Here is a 21,338-nt window from a genome sequence, read left to right on the forward strand (position 1 = left end):
AGGCAACTCTGGGTGTGCCAGACCGTCAGAGCTGCGGGCTCTGAGAGGTGCCTGCGTGAGCCGATTCTGCTCTGACCCCGAAAAAGGCCAAAGGCAGCTGGAGAACGAGCAAATCCCCAGCGAAGGGGAGCTGTGTCTTTACCTGTGTGAGGGACGGGGCCTCGCTGCGCAGGGCCGGCACCCGCCGCCCTCGGGAGCGGCTTTGGACGGTCCCTGGACAGCTCTTCCCCCTGAGGCTCGGCTCCGGGAGGAGGAGGAGGAGGAGGAGGAGGCAGAGCCCGCCATGGCGAGGGGAGGCTGAGGAGCTCCCGCTCGCCGAGCCGTTCCCGCCGCCGGCGGAGCTCGGCGGGGCGGGGAGGGGACGGGCAGCGCCGGGAGGCGGCACCGCGCTCCCCCTGCCCCTCTCCGCCGCGGGCAGTGATGAGGCGGCCGCGGGCAGCGGCTGGCGCGGAGCAGCCGGAGTTTGTTCGCTGCCCGTCCTCGTCTCCCTGATGCTCTGAGCCGGAGTCTCCTCCTCTCCTCGGGCTCGCACCCGGGCTGGATGCTCCGCTCGCTCCTCGCTTCCCTGCCACAGCCGCCGGCCGCTTCCCGCCGCCCCGCAAGAAATGGAGCCGTCCGCTGCCCCCCTGGACACCACTCCGGACCCCGCCATCGTGCAGCCCCCCGGGGCCAACGCGCCGGGAGCCCCCCGGGAGCAGCCGCAGGGGCAGCTGCGGATCGGGGAGAGCGGGCAGTTCAGCGAGGGGCTTGAGGACAGAGGTGAGCGCCCGTCCGTCCGTCCCCCGCCTTCCTGCACGCTGCCCTCCACTGTGGAGAGCCCCATCACTTCCCCTGAGTCCCGAGGCGCCTGATGCCCACCCCGACGGCTCCTCGGGAGCATCCCCGCAGCATCCTCTCGCTCTCCTGGACCCGCACCCTCCCCATGCCGCCTCAGCAGCCCTTCCAGCCCCCTCCCCTCCAGCCCTGGCAGCCGCACACCGGCTCTTGCCCCCCGAGCTCCCCCCTCCAGCCCCGCTCGCCCACCCCTCATCCCGCCGCTGGCAGCCGCCTAACATCCCCCCGCGCCGCCCTCCAAGCTCTGCCCCGTTTTAGCTCCCGTGCGAGCGCTCCGCGACAGCTTTGAAGTATTTTTATAAACTCTATTCGTGGCTGTTCCCACCTCGCCCGAGAACTTGCCTGCCAGGCGGCGGAGCGGCTGCCGGCGGCACATGGCTCTACAGGCAGCGCCCGGGCGAGGAGCGGCGGAGCTCCCCGGGCTCCCCGGGCTCCCCGGGCTCCCGGGCACGGCCGGGGCTTTCCTCGGGAGCCCGCTGAGGTGCCCAAGCCGGCGGGGTGATCGCAGCCGCCCCCCGAGCAGGGGCACAACCAGGCGGTTCTGGGGGTCCGCCCCAGCCAGGCTGGGGGTTGGAGTGGGGGCACTTGTCTCACGCCTTGGCTCCCTTCCCCCACCGAACTGTGCACTTCCACACAACTCGTTTTGTGTTATTTACCTAAATACCTGACCAGGGAGGGAAAGCTGCCTGCTTCCAAGCCGCGTTACGCTTTAGTGCGAAGCACATCCATCTCGGACATCTGTTCAGGGCTCACTCACCTGCCGCCCACAAAGGCAGCTGCCATTTTAACCCTCCCCACTGCCCTGTCCTCCACAACGCCTCCAGGCTGCTCTTCCACGCAATTTGTCTCCATCTTTTAATTTCATCTACTGGCTTCCCTTAGCCTCTCTGTCGCCTTTTCTTCCCTTACCATTTTGCTTTCAGCGTCTAGGAGACCCTTTTGTGTTCTCAGTCTTCATCCATAACCCCTTTACACGTAACTTCCTCTATCTCCTGTTCTCTGCCCAGCTTCCCGAAGCCTGTGCCTGCTCACAAATCGTAGACACGAAGTAGAGGAGTGAGGGGGAAGAGCATTCTCCACCTTCCCGAGAGGTTCCAGTGGTGCTGGGGCTGGGGACAGCCCTTACTCAAGGGGTACCCTCACTGTCACTGCCAGTGGCTGAGGACAGGCATTGTGCCTGCCTCAGGGCAGTCTGGGGCTTCAGCTGTCTTTTACATGAGTGAGGAAGTTTGATTATGGTTCGAACAAAGAAGTTTGGTTACAGAAAATTTTAATTTGTGCCCAGTATGACAGAGCTAAAGGTGAAAGCTGTCCCTTTTGGCATTAAGAATAATTCCATAAAGACAGTGTTTGTTGTACCTAACCGATTTCTTTCTATGAGGGAGATGAAACTAAAGCTGCTGATTTTATTTTCTTCCTTGCCTCCGTGCTCTTTCTATGGCCCTTGCAATACCTTTCTTTTAGCCTTTCCTGTAGTTGATGATTCCATCTATACCAGGATAATTCACAGTCATTGTAGAGGAAAATCTGGTATGCTTTTTGCAGGTTGTCCCTTTTGAAAATGTAAAGTCTGTCCTTTTAGATTGTACTTTTTCCTACAATCCTTTCCAATGAATCATACCAGATCCAGTTATAGAGATGATTCTTCCATGATTACTAAAAATAAATACTAACCCTAAATTTTGGAATAAGATATTTGCTCTTTAAGAGCCAGATCCAAAATCAATGGTAATTTTGTAGATGGGACCCCTAAATTAACATCCTTAGGTGAACAGTTTTTTTATTAGCCTTACTCTTCCACAATTTCTAACTTGACATTTTAAAATGATCCCTTAGCCAAATAGAAAAGTACTTCTGGTAAGTCAGCATATGGTAAAGAATATCCTAGAATCACTTCACAAATATGCCAGGCTTGTGTTCTGCAACTGTTAGGCAGGTTTTTTTCCCCTTCTGATTTTTTTTATGGGAAGAAAATCTGTTAATATGTGAAGATGCTGAAAGATAAATTAAAAATCCAGTGAATTTAACCAGTTCATTATCTTTCCTATACCTTAAGGATATCCACGTGTTAAATAAATTATTGGCATTAAAATGACTCAATATGTTAATTTCAGGCCAGAGGAATTTAATTTGTAGATGCCAGCTTTTTATTTTTGTAGCAGTGCAGGTCATACTGAAAGATTAACTTTCATCCTTGTGTGGATGTTTAATACTTGCTTTCTTGTGGTCAGTGAAAAAATATGGAGGTTTACCTTGTGAATTTTGTTCTTGTGTGTAAATTTATGAGCTGTTGTTGCTTCTAAATAATTTTATTCTATGGTCTTGGTAGTCACATGAATGAGTTCGTATTTTTCTGTGCTGGCCTCAGGACACTCATGAGAATTATATGATCTTTCTTGAGGGTGAAAATTTTAAATACAGAAGATGTATTTGAATTATTTCAAGAAGGAAGGGATCACATTGCTGACAGCCAGAATATGCCAGCCATTTTGAGAGACAGAGAAACACATACACACACACGGCAGAAGTGGTTTAGTTTCATAAAGATCACAGTCTCTGTCGTACTGGACACGTGCTTGACTTGTGAATAGTAATCAGGAGTACTGCAGTAGCTCTGGGACTTACTATTCATTCCTCAGTTTAATTAGGATATTGTTTGATTTGTAAGTATCAACTATGTCTGTTGGACTTCCCAGGTAATAGTGAGCTGTAGCCATGAATTGAAGATGTCTTAAAAGAAAGAAATGGGTGAGGATATCTGTCATTCTGATTTGTGTTTATTTGAGGTTTGAAATATTGAGAGCCAAAATTGGCTGAGAAAAACCTGATTTATGTTCCAAAAAGATTTGGGCCATAATTTGAAATCCTTGGTTTGGGGAGGGGACAGGAGGGGTGAATACACAAAATGTGAGAAGATGTGTTATCTCTATTAGCAGAAATCCCTCCTGTGTTTCAAAATGTGTTGTTGAATTACCTCATACCAGACAGCAATTTAACTGCACACTGTTATATATAGTAGCAGAAGATAGGCCAAACATTTGGGGGAAAAAGATAAAAAATTCTTCACACAAATGGAAGCAGGCATGTGAGAAATAGCTGTGCAACACTATCAGTAAAAGACTCAAACCTTTTGGAATTGTCATCTATCAGTTTTCATGTATTAGGCAGACAAAGATTGCACATATTAAGTAATACACATAATTTCAATATAGGGCCTGATCCATGCAAGTTTGTAGATTCTTTTCTATTCATAAAGGGGGGAGTGTGTGTCACAAAGTGTGATAATATTTTAAATTTTCTAATAACACAGTACAAGCATTAAATTCTCAGAGTGGCTTTCTGAACTCCCATAAAGAAACTCTGTGCTTTATTGTAACTGAGGCATATAAAGCATAAAGAATTTTTCCAAGACAGGACAATTATGCTGGGATTACAACCAGTAATTTTAACAGACTAAAAGTGGCAGAATAAAATCTGATGGCTCAAATTTGACCACCCCTGGATGCCTGCCCCTCTGCTGACACATTTCTGCCCCCAAGGCAGAGATGTCTGATTCAGTTCTGAATTGATTCCAAAACCATTGCAGTTTTCAGCCAATGTATTAAAGTCAGTTGGAATTAATATCTGTAAAGGTTAATAAACTTGGTTAAACATGGTGTGGATTCAGGAGTACACAGAACCAGATCAGATGTCCCTGCCTTGAAAGTGGCAATGGCCATCAGAGAGAAATCTGGGGAAGGTGAGAATAGAAACAGCTTCAACTCCTGTGTTTTAATCTGATGCTGAATCTGAGCCCCTGTTCCCCACCCTTTGTCCAAGACCTTAGACCAGCTACTGAAAGTCATGCTGTTAAACCAGTGTCTCAGTTCAACACATTCAGTGCATGCAAATCTCTCTGAAAAGTGCTCATCATCTGAGAGGAACCACCCACATCTTCTGGAGTAACTCATTAATAAATTTAAAGCTGTCGGGTTTTCTCTCCAGCTAGGCAGATTTGAGCTGAAACTTGGTGGTGAAAAAGAATGTATGTTTCAAATTAGATGAATGTATTAAGCGTAAAATAATCAGAATGGGATATACAGAATGGAAATATTTAAAATTCTGAATGAATTTTACAAGTGGCTTAAGACTCAGAGAATAAAACCCAAAGAATATTTTTAATTTATGTTTAACCTTCATTCTCTGTGATTTAATATCAATGGACAAAAGACTTCCACAAACTGAAATCATCAAAAAAAGAGAAAATGCAACAGCATTCCCTTGTGTTCAACAGCCTTCTGCTCTGATTGCAGCAAGGACAGAATTGGTTCTTCACTTAGTTCTAGATGGGAATCTGTTCTTACCCCAAATGAAAGATAAAGTGCTTCTAGAGGCTTTTTCAGCTGCGATAGCTTTGATTCTGAGGCATGGCCACTTGTGCTTTGATGATCAGTATGTGCCATCTATCCCTGTGCATTGGGAGGTTATTCCACAGGGACTGGTGAGCAGGACTCTTTCTCCTATCTTAATCAGCCTAAGGATCCTCAAGTTCTGACACAAGTTTTGATCTGAGGGAGTATAGGACTGAGCCATTTCTTGTGCTGAGGTACAGGCGGAAATCATAATGATTTGTGTATTTCCATAACTGGAATGCAGTGCTCTTTTTAAGGGATTGACGTGTGGAGTCAAAACAGCTTGTGTGTGCTCTTCTTGCTTACTCACATGTTTCTGGTGGCCTCATTCACTTAACCTTAATAATGTGAGCAGGATTTCATTCTGTGTTGCTTCTGTGTGTGATATAGAATGTAAATGTGTGTTCTAGGGCTGAACTAACACAGCTGTGTTTTTAAAAGGAGCAGTGCATTGTTCATACATTCTTTGCTTATTGCTTATCAGGTTTACTAGAAAGCAGTACAAGGCTAAAACCTCATGAAGCTCAAAGCTACAGAAAGAAGGCATTGTGGGTTTCCTGGGTCTCCATTATTGTCACACTGGCTCTTGCAGTGGCTGCTTTCAGTGAGTATTGGGAATATTTTTAATCTTCACACTTCTTCCTTTTTTCGTTTTTCTTTTGGTCTCTCAGAATTTCTTTCTTTGTGGAAGCTTTCTCATTTTTTTTTCTTTGCAACTGCTGAAGAGGTTTCTTTCTTTACTGCCTGTGTCTGCATGGTGCTTATAAATTAGTAAAGCTGTTGGTTTTTTTCTGCAGAGTATGGGGTTGTGGAAGGTCGGAGAAAGAAACAGGAGATGTTGATTCCTACTAGCATTTATACTTGTGGAACTGTTCATTTTGGACAATAGTGTAGAAATCATTATGCAGTAGGTTGCCTTTTACTGATGAGGTCAAATATGACAAGTCTTAATCTGTTTGGGTTTTGTAGTGGGAATGCTATAATAAGGAATAGCAAATTGTAAGGGAGAAATGTATAATTTATCTGTATTACACTGACAGATAATCTAAGACAATGCTAATCTGGAAGAGAATTTCCATTTTCTTTTTAGACCAGAGTTTTTTTATAAGTTTTAAAACATTTTTCTACATTACCATCAAACAAAGGATTTGAGTGGGGAAAAAATTCCAAACTAAACCCAAAACACTTTTATATGGGAAAAAATGAAATTTATTTCTTTTATTTCAAAACAGGAAAAAATGTGTAAAAAAAATAAATTGTGTAAGTACCAATTTTAGTTCAATACAAATTTGCAAAATACAAGCTTTCTATCTGAGGCAATTAAGTAACACATTAAAGACAAAAAGAAACATGGAATGTGGAACAAAATCTTTGCAGTGGCACATTCTCTGTTTTAGAGAAGGAAAAATCAGAAGTGATTTAATTTATGCTTTAATACAAACAAAAGGAAGGTTCTGTCTAGGAGACATCAAAGAATTATTCTTAAGCTTGATAAAGACAGACTTGTATTATTTTTCCCCTTTTTTTTTTTTTTTTTGGAATCAGCAGCATGTCTTTTGTTATTCTAATCTGCATTGTATGACCTGCTGCTGGAAGTTGGTGTCAGCTCCCAGGAGAGGTGATTAAAATCTGGCCAAATGGTCTCTGAAAACTCAACATACATTACTCAGAGCAATTTATATGGAAACACAGGTACAATAACTTGGTTCAGAAACAAGAAAAAAGAGGAGGAACACTTAAAAGCAGAATCTGACACTGTAAAGAGTTTGAATGTTAACAAGAGGGTGAAACAAGTTTCCATTTTGTTCTGCTTCATGGAAATACAGTGGTCTGTCTTTGCTACTGAAGCAACATAAAGGTAAATACTATATTAGAGAATAACCTTGTTTCCTATTAACCCTGTAGTTTTAAGGAATATTGTGATATGGCTTAATTTAATTTTTCATTTGTCAGAGTTCAAGAATTAAGAGTAATGTAGATTACTAAAACTGTGTCTTTTAAAAGGATCCTTAAAAACATCTTATGAAGATTATTTAGGCTGAATTATTTTTTTTCTTTCCTTATTTTTGGCACTCTGGTAGTGTTTAGAGAAACAAACAACAGCAAAGAATGTAGTCCCTGTCTGGATATACTGTGGCTGCATATTCAGCTGGAGGGGATAGGCACTGAACTACTGAAATCAGTAGCAGACTAATTATATGTTTTTGGAATGTATCTTCCCCCATGGTTTGCTGGGACTAAATTTATGAAGAATGAAAGAGGAATCAGTACAGAGATACATATTAAATTTGTGTGGAATCTCTTAATAGGTAGTTGGCCGTGAACTTCCATGCTGCAAAAGCATTGCCAGGGCTTTTCATGTGTTTACTATTAAAAATTTTCAATCTTCGAGGAAAATACAGTGATTTCTGGGATCCCTTTGCTGAAATTCCCCATGCAATTTCAGAAGTTTTGCTCATTTTATTACCTCACCGTGGCTGCTCTCTTCCTCAGAACTGACCTTTTAGCAGGTTCCAGTCCATGAGCTGGGACAGATGCCAGGTGACCAGAATTTGCTGCCTGTTTGATATAAATGTCTAGTTGTCACTTTGGGGTATCTGACAAATCTTTGCAAGCCACTGCTATTTAAAGCATCCTCTTTCCATTTTACCTCCTGTCTGTAATGGTGAAGTGTTAGAAACACGGCCCTGATGTTCCATTTCAGTGAAAAAAGGGGACCTGTTGTGGAAATTGTTGGGCTACACTGACTATTCCCACTACTCTTACTGACTCCCCTATAAATTCCTAATTTAAATTTCTTGTTTTTCCCCTTATAGGCTTCAAAATACTTTCATCCAAGTGTACCCCAAGATACTAGGCCAGGGAACAGATGTTATTTGATAACTGTAGGAAAAATGCCAAGGGGAGTGATGCTCATGTGGAGAGTAGGGAAGAGGTTCAGGAGCCTCATTTTCCAACCAAGTCTTTGTAAGTAGACTTCCTTTCCCTTTTTATGATCCACTCCCCATCCTTCCTTTCAAGGCTGGTCTAGTTGCCTCCAACACTGTATTTTCCCAGCATTAGAGTAAGTTGGAATGGTTTATCTTGACTGGTATGAGGTGTTTTCTTTTGGTGGGATTATGATGGTGCCCTAGTTGAACTCTGATCTTTCACTTGGTAATTTTGAAGGAGACTGAAAAATCTCATGTTAATCTGAACACATAAAGTAGTTTCCCTGTTAGGTAATGCTTATGGCAAATGAGGCTTGAGATCATAGAAGCAGAATTTTAAGGTTGGAAAAGACCTCTAAGATCAGTGAGTCTGACTGTTAACCCAGCACTGCCAAGTTCATGACTAAACAGTGTCCCTCAGTGCCACATTCACACGTTTTTTGAACACTTCCAGAGATGATGATTCCACCACTTCCCTGTGCAGCCTTTTCCAGTGTCTGACCACCCTTTCAGAGGAAGCTAAACTAGGCTAGGCTGGGTAGGGAGCAGAATGACTGCCTAAGAGAAAATGAAGTTGTCACCTTTCATTCACTAATATTGACTTAGGTCAGGACTTACACCATGAAATCAGCTTTTCCACTTAGCTGAAAGAACAGATCTCTTACTGTCAAGCACTTAATAAACTTAATTTTACTGCAGAAACGCTGTACTTGTAAAAGACCATTGGGAAGTTCCAGCTGCTGTCTCTGATGCAGCTCCTGTGCTCTGTGGTAACCACTGTGGTCTCATGGCTCTGAGAGCTGCTGCACATGTTGCTCTCCAGCATGAAATTGCACAAGGCTTCAGTAAAATCTCTATAGACTTCAATGTGTGAGATCCTTGAGGTCAGTGGAACCCCATGTATCATCTTTAGTGGCTGAAAATTTGGTGCTCTCAAAGTATTCTGGCACTGTTGTTTTGTGCAGTAATTTCATGATCAAATGCTAATCAATGCAAAATTTATTTTCCTCTTCAATTCAGTGCTTCCTGAAATACGCATGCTTGTAGAATTCTTATCAAGTGTGGATTTACTTTCTTATAAATATATAGCAATAAACAGAGTCTGGGCATGTTAAAAGTTATTAAAATGAACATTAAATTATTCTTTAGCACCCCAAGTAAGTGCCAGAAGAATAACTCTAAGATAATTATTTCTGGATTAGAGTTATATAAGAAAAGAATGATAACAGAGACAAGAATGATAGCAGAATATGATTTTTTTTTTCAGTGTATATCTGTGTAGTATAAGGCTGCAGTCATTTCATAATAACAACTATTATTTCTTTCTGTAGCTGCAGTACTGTGTGTTCATACTGAGCCTAGTTTAAGAATCATAATAAAGAACTGGTGGAATGGAACTCCGGTGTTTTGAAACCATTATTCTTAGTTTCTTGACATTTATGTCCCTAAAACATAATTTTGAAAAATATACAAATACAACTTCTGCTGTTGCAGTTCAGTTTCTTCTCAGGCAGATAATCTCTGATAATATTGTCAAAGCAGAAAACAAGCTCGTTCTGTCTGGTATTTTTTGTCCAGTGTAGACTTGTGATTCACAGAAAGCAGCGTGTTCATTCATCTTCCTGATCTGATTAGCCAAAATTGTTCCACAGTGAATGGAGGAGTCCTATCAATACATCAAAACAATGTATAGACCAAATTCTGCACTGAAGGCTTTCTTTGTAGCCAGAGACTGAGAGAAGGTTTCGAATGCTTGGGTTTGTAAATGTGAGCTTTGTGAAGGGCTGCAGCCAGCCTGTCCCAGCTTGGCCAGGGCAGGTCTGCATGGGCCCTGCTCCCTGGGAGTGTGACAGGGGCTGTTTGCAGAGGGCTGGGAAACAGCAGGGTGCTCACATCTGTCCCCAGGCCTGTCTGCAGATCCCCCCTTTCAGGTCACCGCAGGCACAGGTAAGGTTCAGCTGTGCAGAAATAACTGAGTGCAGCAAAAAGTCACATCCTGGTAAGTGTTCAGTCTGGTGTAGTTGGAGGCGCTGGTATTTTGAGAAGGTGAATTCCATTTATCTGGATCAAATCTCGGGTGGAAACTCAGTAGGTAGAATTCTGTGAGTGGGAGTATTTTACAGGATTAGGCCCACAGATAAAATATTAAATGTAAATGCAGGCACTGACATTCTGTTTTTATATAAAAAATTACTTGTGTTTTGGAATGACTTGCTGGAAAATGATTTATCATAGTGAGCTTCCATATAGTGAGAGGCATTTTGTTTGAAATGTGTGGAGCAAATGCTTACAAATTTCAGTGTTATGTTTTGCTTTCAGATTAATGCTTTATGCTAATTCAGATTCTAACAGTTATAAATGCCAACAAACTTAGAAGTTGTGTATCCATGCCCACTTCTTTTCTGTGGAATGACTACACTGAGTCATAAAGTGTCATATGGGTTAGCTATAGGACATCACTACTGGTTTTCCTCTTCTCTGGTGCGTGCAAATGAAGTTGCATGGGACAAATATTGAGCAATTGAAGTTGTCCTCTGGATGCTCACATGTGGCCCTACTGATGTAATCTGTCACTGCTCATCTCAGACAACTGAGATGGAGAGTGACTATATTAATGTATTGATGAATATATCATTTTCTCTGTGGTCCATTCCTATTCATGCTTGAAAAATTAAATATATGCAGGCTTTCCTTACGTTTGCACAATACTTAGTATACCCTGGGCATAGCTGTGAATCATAATAACACTGTTAATAAAAAATGTAGGGGAAGGTTCATGGTTCTGATGTCCTTTAGTTTGGATGTTTAATTCTTTAAAGGTCACTAATGTCAGACAAATGATGAGCATTCAGCACTCAGGCTGGGGTCAGACTGTCTCATCTAGGAACCTAAAAAGAACTCTTCAGGATCACAGAAAACGTGAAAAGTCTTGGTCTGTGTGTTTTCTCTTTCAGGAATTATACAGAATTGCACCTCTCACTTCTAAAGACCTGAGAAGAGGGGTTTTATTTTAGACTTTTTTCTTGAGTAAAGCACATTACATTTATACAGAAAGTTACAATTCAAGGCACAATTCCTTGCAAACACTTAAAACCAAGTAAAGACTAAATACAGAATAAAGCTCCTCTGTGATAGCATGCAGATCCCTCATTTTGCACGTTTCTCAGGGTGTTTAATTACCTCAGTAACAAAAAGACAGATGATTCTGGGCTGAAGCCTCACAGAAGCGTTAATGAAATATGGAACACAAATTCCCAAGGTAGAGGTCTGATATTGGTGACTCTTGTGCTTGCCTGTTGTCCTCGTTACAGCTGCACCACTACAGGTGAAAACAGAGTTTGGTGCTAACCATGCTACACATAAAATCTAAAGGACAAAAAAAAACATTGTCTGTGCAGAAGACAGCCTTTTGTATAGGTCAGTCTGCACTTAATAGCGACAAAATGCAATTTTCATTCACTGAAAATGAAATGAGAGGCCAGTAAGGGCCTGTCTAATTTTTTTTTTTTCCAGGCATACAAAGCTCTAAGTGACTTTCTTGGGAGGAGAAAATAACATATGGATGTCAAGTTCAAGACTGATAGCTGTTGAGCAGAAGTGTGGGTCTAAAATCTGCAGTGCTTCACACTTCATGAAATCTTTTCCTTAGCTGGCAGGGAAAATGATGGTAGAAGTCTGTGAAATCTAGAACAGGCTAGATAATGATATAATGTATTTGAACATCAAACAATTAAAAAATTGTTGTGGTGGTGGAAGTTTGTTAAAACTGAATTTGTGTTTAAATGCTAATCTTTAAACACACTAGTCTGTTGTATTTTTGCATTAGAAAATTGCAATTTAATAATTGCTTTTGTTAAGTAGTTATTTTCTCATGAGAGAAGATCATTCCAAGGAATTTTAAAATTAAAACTGGTTGCTGATGATGAGGGAAAATCAGCACAACAACACAACTTCATGAAGAGTGAGAAATGTTCAAGTTTAGGCTGCTTAGTGTAATAATCACAATTATCTCCTTTGTTGGCTTATTTTTCCTTTCCAAGGTATTGTTTGGTTTATTTTGTGTGGAAAAGATTGGAATGAGTCTGTGCAGCATTTAGACTAGTAAGGATGGTAACGACTTTCAAATGAATTGACACCTATGTTATGTAACATGGGTAATATATGTTATATTTAAATTATAGCAGGAGACACTTGAAATTTGATCTTCAGTTTTGCCATCAGATCCCTGCTCTGATTCTGTCAAAGGCAACTCCGTGTTTGATGGTTCAGAGGTTCCAATGCTGTTACACAGTTGTGTAGCAAGGTGCAGTATACAAATAAGTGTAAACAACTGTGTGTAATTATTGTTAAGTAATTGTATGGGTGTGATGGATCCTACTCCTATCCCTTAGAGAATTCTACTGTGTCATTACAGGCAGGTGTAGGTAGAGGGTTGATTTTTCTTATGGGAAAAGAATTTAACAATGGATGGGGAAGGTTTTAGGCAGGCCACTTGATGCTAACTGGGTGGTGTGGGAATGATGTGCCCCACAGCCATCCCTAACTTGTAATGAGTGAAAAATGTGCATCTTGACAAAAAGCAGATGAAGTAGGTAGGGAAAAAAAAAAGTAATATTAAGTTTATTGCATGTGATTGGTGTTAACTGTTATCCATAAAAAACCTGCTTGAATTTTATGTATGAAAATGAAAATAAATGGTCCTCTAGCACAAGTTTCAATTGTTGCTCTTGCTGTATTTTCTGCATCACATAAGTGGGTGTTCATCTGCCCTTTGAAGGACCAGCCCTGCAATCTGAAAAGTCAAATGTATTTTCATTCAATTGCTGTAGTATCACTTCCACAAAGTAGTGCCTCAGCTGTTGCAGGCTTGTACAAAGGCATGAATGTATCAACAGATTTCTTTATGGATGCCTGATATACCAATAGAATTTGGTTTTCATAGATAATTTTGTATTTTCTCTGATCTCCCAATTAAAAAATGCACTTCTTTGCTTATTGGCAAAGGTGAACTTGTAAATCTTTGTATCAGGAGCTGAAAATCAATATTAATGACAGAAAATGTGTGCTTAATATTCATTGTGTAGTTTCACTTTGTTGTTTGAATTTTGTGAGTTTTTAAAGCTCTACTGGATTCAAACTTCATGGGCAGCAATGGAAGTAATGAAAATCAGTGCACAGCTTGTTAGGTTTTCTTCTGTCAGAAATTTTAAAATATTCATGTTTTTTAACTTAATATGCAACAAAATGTAAATTTGTACCTCAGTTAGTTTTTTTTTAATAACATTTGTAAATTTTTTTTTGTAGTGGAGAGGTTGACAGTGCTTGGTGTTTCCTTTTTGGCACTTATTTTCTGTGATTTTTCAGTAACAGCGTTTGAGTTCCATTCATTGAAAGTAGAAATCTGTTAGATTTTAATACTTTCTCAGTACAGAATATTATTTATAAATGACTCATTTTAATAAAACTGCACTGTGGGAGGACTTAGTAAAATAATCCCATAAATAGTATGTGTTCTTTACCCTGCACTCGAGCTCCCAGCAGCTCCATACCTTGAAGCTGGATGTGAAGCCATGGTAGTGCTTGGTGAGAAATGGGAGCATCTGGGATTTGGGAGGGATACACAGATTGGGAGCAGAGAAAATCACAAAGACTGGGGTTGTGTGAATAGGAGGCACCACCCCTGCTGAGGTCAATAACCCAGCCTGGGCTGAAGGACACTGGTTTCTGAAAATACCATCAGCAAGAGCATAAACCTCGTGTCCTGGTGCTCCTGTTGGTCACTTGCCATGACAGTTTGTGGGAGGGGGCATACTAATACTGTGTGAAAAATCCAGTTTGATAAACCTAAAGTTTGTAAAACTTTGAAACATTGTACTAAACGGGTGGTACAATCTGGTCAAATTAGTTTGGTTCAAATAAACATTATCACAGTCTTTGGTGAAGGCTGAAACAATGAGTCTGGAGATTGGGAAAGACAAGATAACTTTTAATGGGCACTAACCTTCACTTGCAAGGCAGTCTTCTTCAGAAAAGACCTCCTGTGTACCTCTTCTGACTTTCATGTATGACTTCCATTACTATTCTTTTTTTTCTCTGGATGTTGCAGAAAAAGGGACAGAGAAGCTTATCTTCAGAGTTCAAAGAAGCAGATTAGTCAGAGCTTAGTCGAAGAAGAATGACCAGGAATAACCAGCTGGTATTTTGCTAGACAGAAGAACTGCAGAGGAAGTGGGATAGTATGACAGATACCATAAAAATAGGTAGACAAGAGGCATCTGCCTTCCAGGAACTGTTGCAGGATAAGTGGCTTTTGGCACTTGCACCACAAGCTCTCCTTTCTGGAGAGATCTCTGAGCCATTTTTGTGCCAGGTGTGATGCTGAGAATGAGTAACATCTACTGCAGAACAGGATCTTTGGCTGAATCCTAAATGGAGTTTTCTCATCAGATATGAGGATTGTTTATCTTCTGCTATTAAAAATTTTGCTTCAAGGAACTATTAAGTACAATGTATCTTTTCAATACATCAAAGTGAAGAAAATACACATCTAAGTGCATTGTCTTCACATTCTTTAGTGAAACATTTTAATGGCCAAAGAATAACAGTATTTCCCCAGGCTCTGAAAAGAAAAATTTTCAAAGAAAGATTTATTATCTTTCAGTGGGAGATTTAATAGGATGGAAATGCTGCCTGCAGTGTCAGCTAGGATGCATAGGTGGGGAAAAAAAAAAGTAACTCCACACATTCCCATTGTGGTAGGGAACGATAGACATGTTAACTTTTGAAATGCTGATGTTAAATTCACCTTTAGTGTGAATTAAGGGTTGCTAACAGGCCCATGGAAAGCACAGGGCAGATCCACGGCACCAGACCTGGCCAGCACCATGGAAGCCAAGAGACAAAGCTGATGGTGACTGCAGTGGTGGCAGATCACTTCCTAAATACATGGCGCAGGGACTGGGAGAAAAGTGCTCAGCAGCTCGAGACAGCCTGTACAGCACTGCTTTATGGGCATCAATTTGCATGTGTGCTGGAGCGTGCTGCCAGGAATAAAGAAGACAGATGTAAGGCATCAGTCTCAGCTTGTTGTGTAAAACAGGGCTGTGTGTATGCCCAGAGGATTATTGTGTACCTCCCAAATTGATAGACATCACTATTCTCTGACTTGCTGCTGAGGCTAACATATATCAGGCTATAATGTCTAACTATGTGGAACTAATGGTACCCCAAAGAGCCAATTCATCTGCTCATTTTTGTGGGACATTAAAAACTAATGGTAAACTCTGTCTCCTTTTCATTTAGCATGACTTGATATTTCTGTGTGTAATTGCCTGCAACAAGAAAAGGAGAGATTGTTTAACAATCCTCTCTAGCCATGAAAAAAATAAGTCAGCAAATTAAATTATTAAGATTTTTAGTTAAAGAGGTAGAAATCATAGTTATGTGCCCTTTACCATATGAGTTCTGATTGTGGGAAACCCGTAGTTACTGCCTGTGAATGTGTCAAAAAACCAAACCCACAAATACCTGATACTGAGAAGTGGTTGGGAAAAGGATTCAATTTTTGTATTTTGGGTCATGCCACTTGAGCAAACCCCACTGAAAGTGAAATTTCCTGTTACTCTCCCACTAAGAGATACTCATTGGGTTATTGTGTGTACATTTGCCTGCTGAGAAACATCTGGTGGATGAATACAAGACTGTGATTTAAGGGATAATGTTGCAAATGTTGTTTAATGGCTTATGGAATCTTTAGACTTGAAATCACCTTAAGGCAATTTATAGGGACAGATCTTCAGCTGAAGACCATAGGTTTGCTGACTTTCATGGGTTTATTTCAATTTGAAGCAAATAAGCATCAGTCCCTGAAGTGTATGGCAGATGATAGGAAGAACTTGTACTGGATGAGGTGTTTTCAGACCCTGTTTAGCATTTCCTTGGTGTTTTGGTAGTAAGATGTCACTTTTGTGAGGAAACATTTGCTTAAGGCAGTCTGTCTTGACTCTTACAAGCATTTTTAAACACTGGTAAAAAAAGGTGAATTAACAGCAGCTCAGATCCTGCTAGGTTCACAGAGGCTGGGCCAAGAATTTGCTCCAGGGACTGTTCTAATCCTGGGCATAGCCCAAGCTTACTTTGTGGCTTAGGGAAAATGATTTTACTGCCATAAGCTTCTTCTCCATCTGCACACATCAGGCTTTGATAAATGAAAAGGCAACTGATCTTTCTGCCAAAAATTGGCATGTTTTGCTATATAGTAGCTGATAGGTTTATATGCAACCTAAGTCTTTCAGAGTGACAGCATACTCTGAATTTTGTATGTGTAGCTGTAGGAAGGCATTGCTGGCTGCTCCATCTCAGTATTAGACCTACTGATTTGTGGGATAATTTTCAGAGTTTGTTGTGGTTTAACTTGTGAAAGCTGTTTCAAAGTCACAGAGTTTCTAATGCTGGAGTGTACTGAATGCATTTGGATGTGTTTGACTTCTTGTTGCCTGTGTAGGGGTAACTTTACGGTTGAGTGATGTGTTTTGGGCTGGTGGGTTTTGAGGAACGTGTTGCTACTCCTGATGTATTTTGGTGATGCAGTTAACCCAGTTACTGATGAGCTGGAACAATTTGGACACAATTTAGAGTGAGAGGAGAGGGCTGGGCAGTTACATAGAGTGGTGGCTGCTGGTGGAATAGCTTCACTTTGTGCAGGGTCTCTCAAGGTCCCTGAAACACTTAGGGGCTTGAGCCTTCTTTTTCCTGTTTTCTCTTTTTTCCTTCTCCCATTCATAAGTGGCACAGAAAGGTAAATGTTACTGATGTTGTTTTTTCAGTGCTGGCAAGCTTATGTTTGCTCTCTTTCTTTGAGTAACCATTTTCATTGGTCAGGTAGAGGTTGGAAAGGATTTTTACAGCTTGAATCTGCTGACAAACGAGTACCATTCAGGAATAACAAGGACAGGAGAATGCTAGGAAATAACCTGCCTTGAGTTCTAAATACATGAAGTTCTTGAGATCAAGGAGGAAATCTTTACTGATGATGGCAGTTTTAAAAATTTTAAAGTATCTTCAAGGAGCAAGTGAGATGGCTTTAACTATTGACAGTTGTCTGGAACACATTAGTGAGGCCTTGAATCTCAAGGAAAAACCTATTTTGCAATGTATCTGTTTGGCCTGATGTTCAGTGTAACTTTTCATGTCTGATGTTATTTTTTGCAGGGCTATGCTAGGTTTGTTGCATGTACGTTTTCTCTTTTTGGGAAAAACTGAGCCAGAGGTTTTTGGAACAAAGCTCAGCAGTCCAGAGTTCAGAGTAAGGTTTGAAAGCTGAAGGTTTTTGTTTTTTTTTTTTTTTTTTAATTTGAGGTTTGGCTGACTCAGGTGTGGCAGTCTAAAGCTAGGTAAGTTACATTATTCACAGAATATATAGACAGATTGGCTGCTGAGTTTACTACTCTGTAAGAATCTGCTGGCAATTTGTAAGTGAGCTGTGAGTATTTTTCAGGGCATGGCACAGGGAAGTGAAATGGGTGTCTAATGGGTCAGTTTGGTACAGCATGTATGTCCCTGGAGATTGCTGTGGTGTTGGAGGATGTCTCCCTACCCTGTGGCTGAAAAAACAAACAAAACTCCATTTATGAAGGCCGTGTGCCAACATGAGCACTGACAAGCAGAATGGTGTCTCTAATGGTTATCTTAGGCTGGAAGTTTGTATTCCCCTGTTATAGAATGGAGAAGTGAGTCTTTCCATGTTGTCTTAGAACCATAATAAACAGTTTCCTGCATATGAAGTTCCCCTTTATCTCTCCCCCTGGTGTGTTTAGAGCTCACTGTGAAATAAATGCTGTTCTGCAGTGACCGTGAGGCACACTGAAGTTTAGTGGATTGGTGATTTGTTACCCTGGCTGGGTACTGTGCACATTTTCTGCATAGGCTTCCTGCTGCAATGCAGGTTTCTGCTGAGCAGTAAAAAACCCTGCTAAACTGTACTTTTGCAAAAAAACTAGTCAATATAACAAGCCAGCTTCTGTAGTAAAGGAGAAAAGGTTTGCTAAATGTGGGATCACTTAGACAGCATGGGAAAGCACCCCAAATACTGGGTTAAGTTTGTTTAAAAATTAGGATAGATGGTACTTATTACTGATAAAATCAATTTTTCATGACCAAATGCACATCACCTGTTTAAAGGATGTGTTCCTGTGATGCTGTGCTCTTTTCTGAGCCCATTACACTTGTTATTCCAGTGCCTGGCATGGAGAGGAGCTTCAGGTGGATGATTTAAGGAAGAACTTCTACCAAAAGGTTTTTCAATCATCATACGGGCAGATGACTTGGGTGCTTTTAGAGGTGGGAGTTGTTTTGATGCTTGCTTTGCCTTTGTGCATTCTTGGTTTTACTGTGCTATGGCATAGAGGTGAGCACAGTCAGCCTTTCTTTCAATGGCAGTCTTAAATGTGTAGCTGGGCCTGAGGATTCCATGACTTTCGTGTAATTGAAGAAAGCAGACATACTTCCAGCTGGAAGGAAGGGGTGGAATCCAGTGATGTCAGTGCTAAACACAAGTGGAAACAGACTCTTAAGTGGATCATCCAGGGTAAAACCCATCAAACCTGGCAGCAAACCACAGACAGGGAGGTGATCTTCCATCATCCTGCCCTACTAAGTAGAGGACAGTGGGAAAACAGATTGCACGACTGGGTTGCAAAGGAGCTGCAGAACTAACAAATTGGTTTGGAAATCTCCTACAAATGTATGAACACAGTGTGCAGATTCTGTGGTGTAAAGCAAGGGCACATACTGTGGGTCTTGCTAAGTACTGAGAAATCACTTTGAGGGGATGTTGTGCTTCTAAAAGCGTGTTCTCAGTTCCAGACCAAGTAAAAGCTCTCAGGAGAGCTGGGGCTGCTGAGGGACAAGGGTTTTAAAACCAGGCTTGCACTCCTGTGCAATGCACTCAGTTCTCTTGCTCTCAGCACAGGAAGCAAGGTTGCTTATGGCAGATAATGATACAATACTGGTTTTATTCAGGAGTGTGCTACACTCCTTTGAAATACTCAGAAATCTTTGGAGAAAATACATTTTTGAAGGGAAAGAATTGAGTTTTCTGGAGCTTCTGGTTTTCAGCTGTTTTGTTTGTTTTAATTTCTCATATAAGTATAAGTAGGTTATTCAAGAACAGTAGAGGTCACATGAGGAGCTGACCTTTGCTTGTAAATGGATGTAATTAACTGTCATTCAGTTATTTTGAAGTTATTTTAAGAAATTATATTTCTCCTTGTCCCTTACTGGCAGTTTCACAGTTACAAAGCGGTTTCATTCCAAAAAGCAGCAGATTTGATCTTTGGCTTAAGTGTGTCCATCACTGGGGTCCAATTAGGAAGGAATAGAAATGGTGTGCTTCTCCTTCCCTGGGGGCTTGGGCTTCACATTTGCTGGCACATAGGAGTGCTAAAAATACTAGTTACTACACAGTGCAAAGACACCTCTTAGACCTAAACATTTACAATCTGTTTTCTTAGCTCGAACTTTTTGTGTGTGTATACAGTGATTTCAGTAGGTTAGGTAAGATGCAGGGAAGTTGATAAAATGTATCCCATTAATGATGCTGTGCAGCTCCCTTGCTTCAGGAATGGATCTGCCTTGATTTCACTTCTGTAACTTCAATCAGAATTGATTTTTGCCTTTGTGGGCTTCCATGTCTGTCTTGTGATGCTGATGAAATTAAGACAAAGAATGTCAAGGCCCTGGGTCAGCAGAAGATGTTGATAAAGGGGCTCTGTTTGGGAGATACTTAGTATTTGTTATCTTCACTGCAATCAATTGAAATCCTTTGATGTAAGACAACATCAATTGCTGGGAAGAATTTGACATGCAAAAAAGTGCATGGCTTTAGGAAAATCTGAATTCAGTTTCCAGTTCTGGTGCTGGTAGGGCACTTAACTTTTCTGTCACTACATTGCACTTAGATTTTGAGGGCTGCACTTGGTTTTAGTAGCTCTGATTTAGGATGAGGAATAGAAATTAAATAGAAATTAGAATTTTAAATGAATGATGTAATTTGTTTTGCTTTCATTGAGATTATTCACATTGTGCTCCTAAGCCTTAGTAAGATCCATGATCTTGAGCTTTGAGATTTTCAGGAAAGAATTATTTTTCAAAGTGTTGATATAGTAGACTGTAGTATAGAATTCCTTCAGTTTTAGGCGAAAATGATTGTGTTAGATAGCTATAGAAAGCAAAGAAATACAGAAGAAGCTACTTAGGATCTTGAAGGAGGTTTAGAAGCAATTACATGTGGTTTTGTTAAATTTCCCCCTTTTAGCTTCATCTATTAGAAAACCCCAAGTAAGATTGTTCAGAATTCCAGTAGATAGGAACAAACCCCCTGGCCTCAGAGGTGGGTTTGTAGGATTTTTCCTCTTCCTTCAGTAGGTTCAGAATTTCATTTGCTAACAGTATTAATGATTGCAAGGAATATTTGGTTTTGCCCTTTAGAAAACATTCCCCTTGGCTCAGATGACCCTTCTGGAATGTTTTCTTCCTTTGATTGCTGTGATGAAATCCCCAATGTGAATATTTCTGTACATGAAACATTTGTTAATCTTGCTGTGTTCATTTTCATTTCCAGTGGTGGTCAACACCAAGTGGAAGAACAAAACCTAATCCTTCATGTCCCACTCTTTTCAGCAGCAGCATTACAGGGGTGTGGTAACCCTGATTTCCCTCTTACTCCACGCAAATTTTTGTCTGTTTGACAGATAGAAAGAGAGAATTTTGGGCATTGAGAGTTATTAATCTTCTCAAATTTTCATTCACCACCTTTGTCTGCCCTGCTCTGTTTCATTTCACAGCAGCTGGGATCCTGAGTCACACGGGAAAGCTCACACTTTGTGTTTGCCTCCAGTGCCGTGCCCACTTCCACAGACACTGGTGAGGGATGCAGAACATCCTGTTACTTTGCTGCTTTGTGAAATGGTGATTAAATCTGAGCTGCTTTAGAAAATAACAAAGTGATTCATAACGCTGCACAGAGCACATGTTGAATTTGGAGATTAGTAAGAATAGTAGGGATGGCTGCTTCAAGAAACTATCAAGTTTCTGACTCAAAAATTAATTGACAATTTCTTTACTTTCTTTCCTTATTTATTTGGATTATAGAAAGAGAGAACTTAGCTTTAAGGGATAGGAAAGC

The 21,338-nt window shown here is 41.1% G+C and overlaps 1 protein-coding gene across 2 annotated transcripts in view; it reads left to right on the plus strand.

Annotated features, from left to right (window-relative positions):
- Positions 1-406: 406 nt before the first annotated feature.
- The window catches only part of TMEM163 (transmembrane protein 163), an 86,633-nt gene continuing 65,701 nt past the window's right edge, over positions 407-21,338 (plus strand). The window contains exons 1-2 of one of the 2 annotated variants that reach the window (XM_005519616.3): positions 407-759; positions 5,710-5,829. In XM_005519616.3, the coding sequence (XP_005519673.1) occupies positions 606-759; positions 5,710-5,829 (274 nt within the window). In that variant the 5' untranslated portion in view covers positions 407-605. The remainder of the gene's footprint in view (positions 760-5,709; positions 5,830-21,338) is intronic. The other variant, XM_088058988.1, reaches the window with a different exon arrangement.

Source organism: Pseudopodoces humilis, chromosome 8 (genome assembly GCF_049639895.1).
Source record: "Pseudopodoces humilis isolate 2021_Gansu_Grassland_sample_001 chromosome 8, ASM4963989v1, whole genome shotgun sequence".
Classification (NCBI taxonomy): Eukaryota; Metazoa; Chordata; class Aves; order Passeriformes; family Paridae; genus Pseudopodoces; species Pseudopodoces humilis.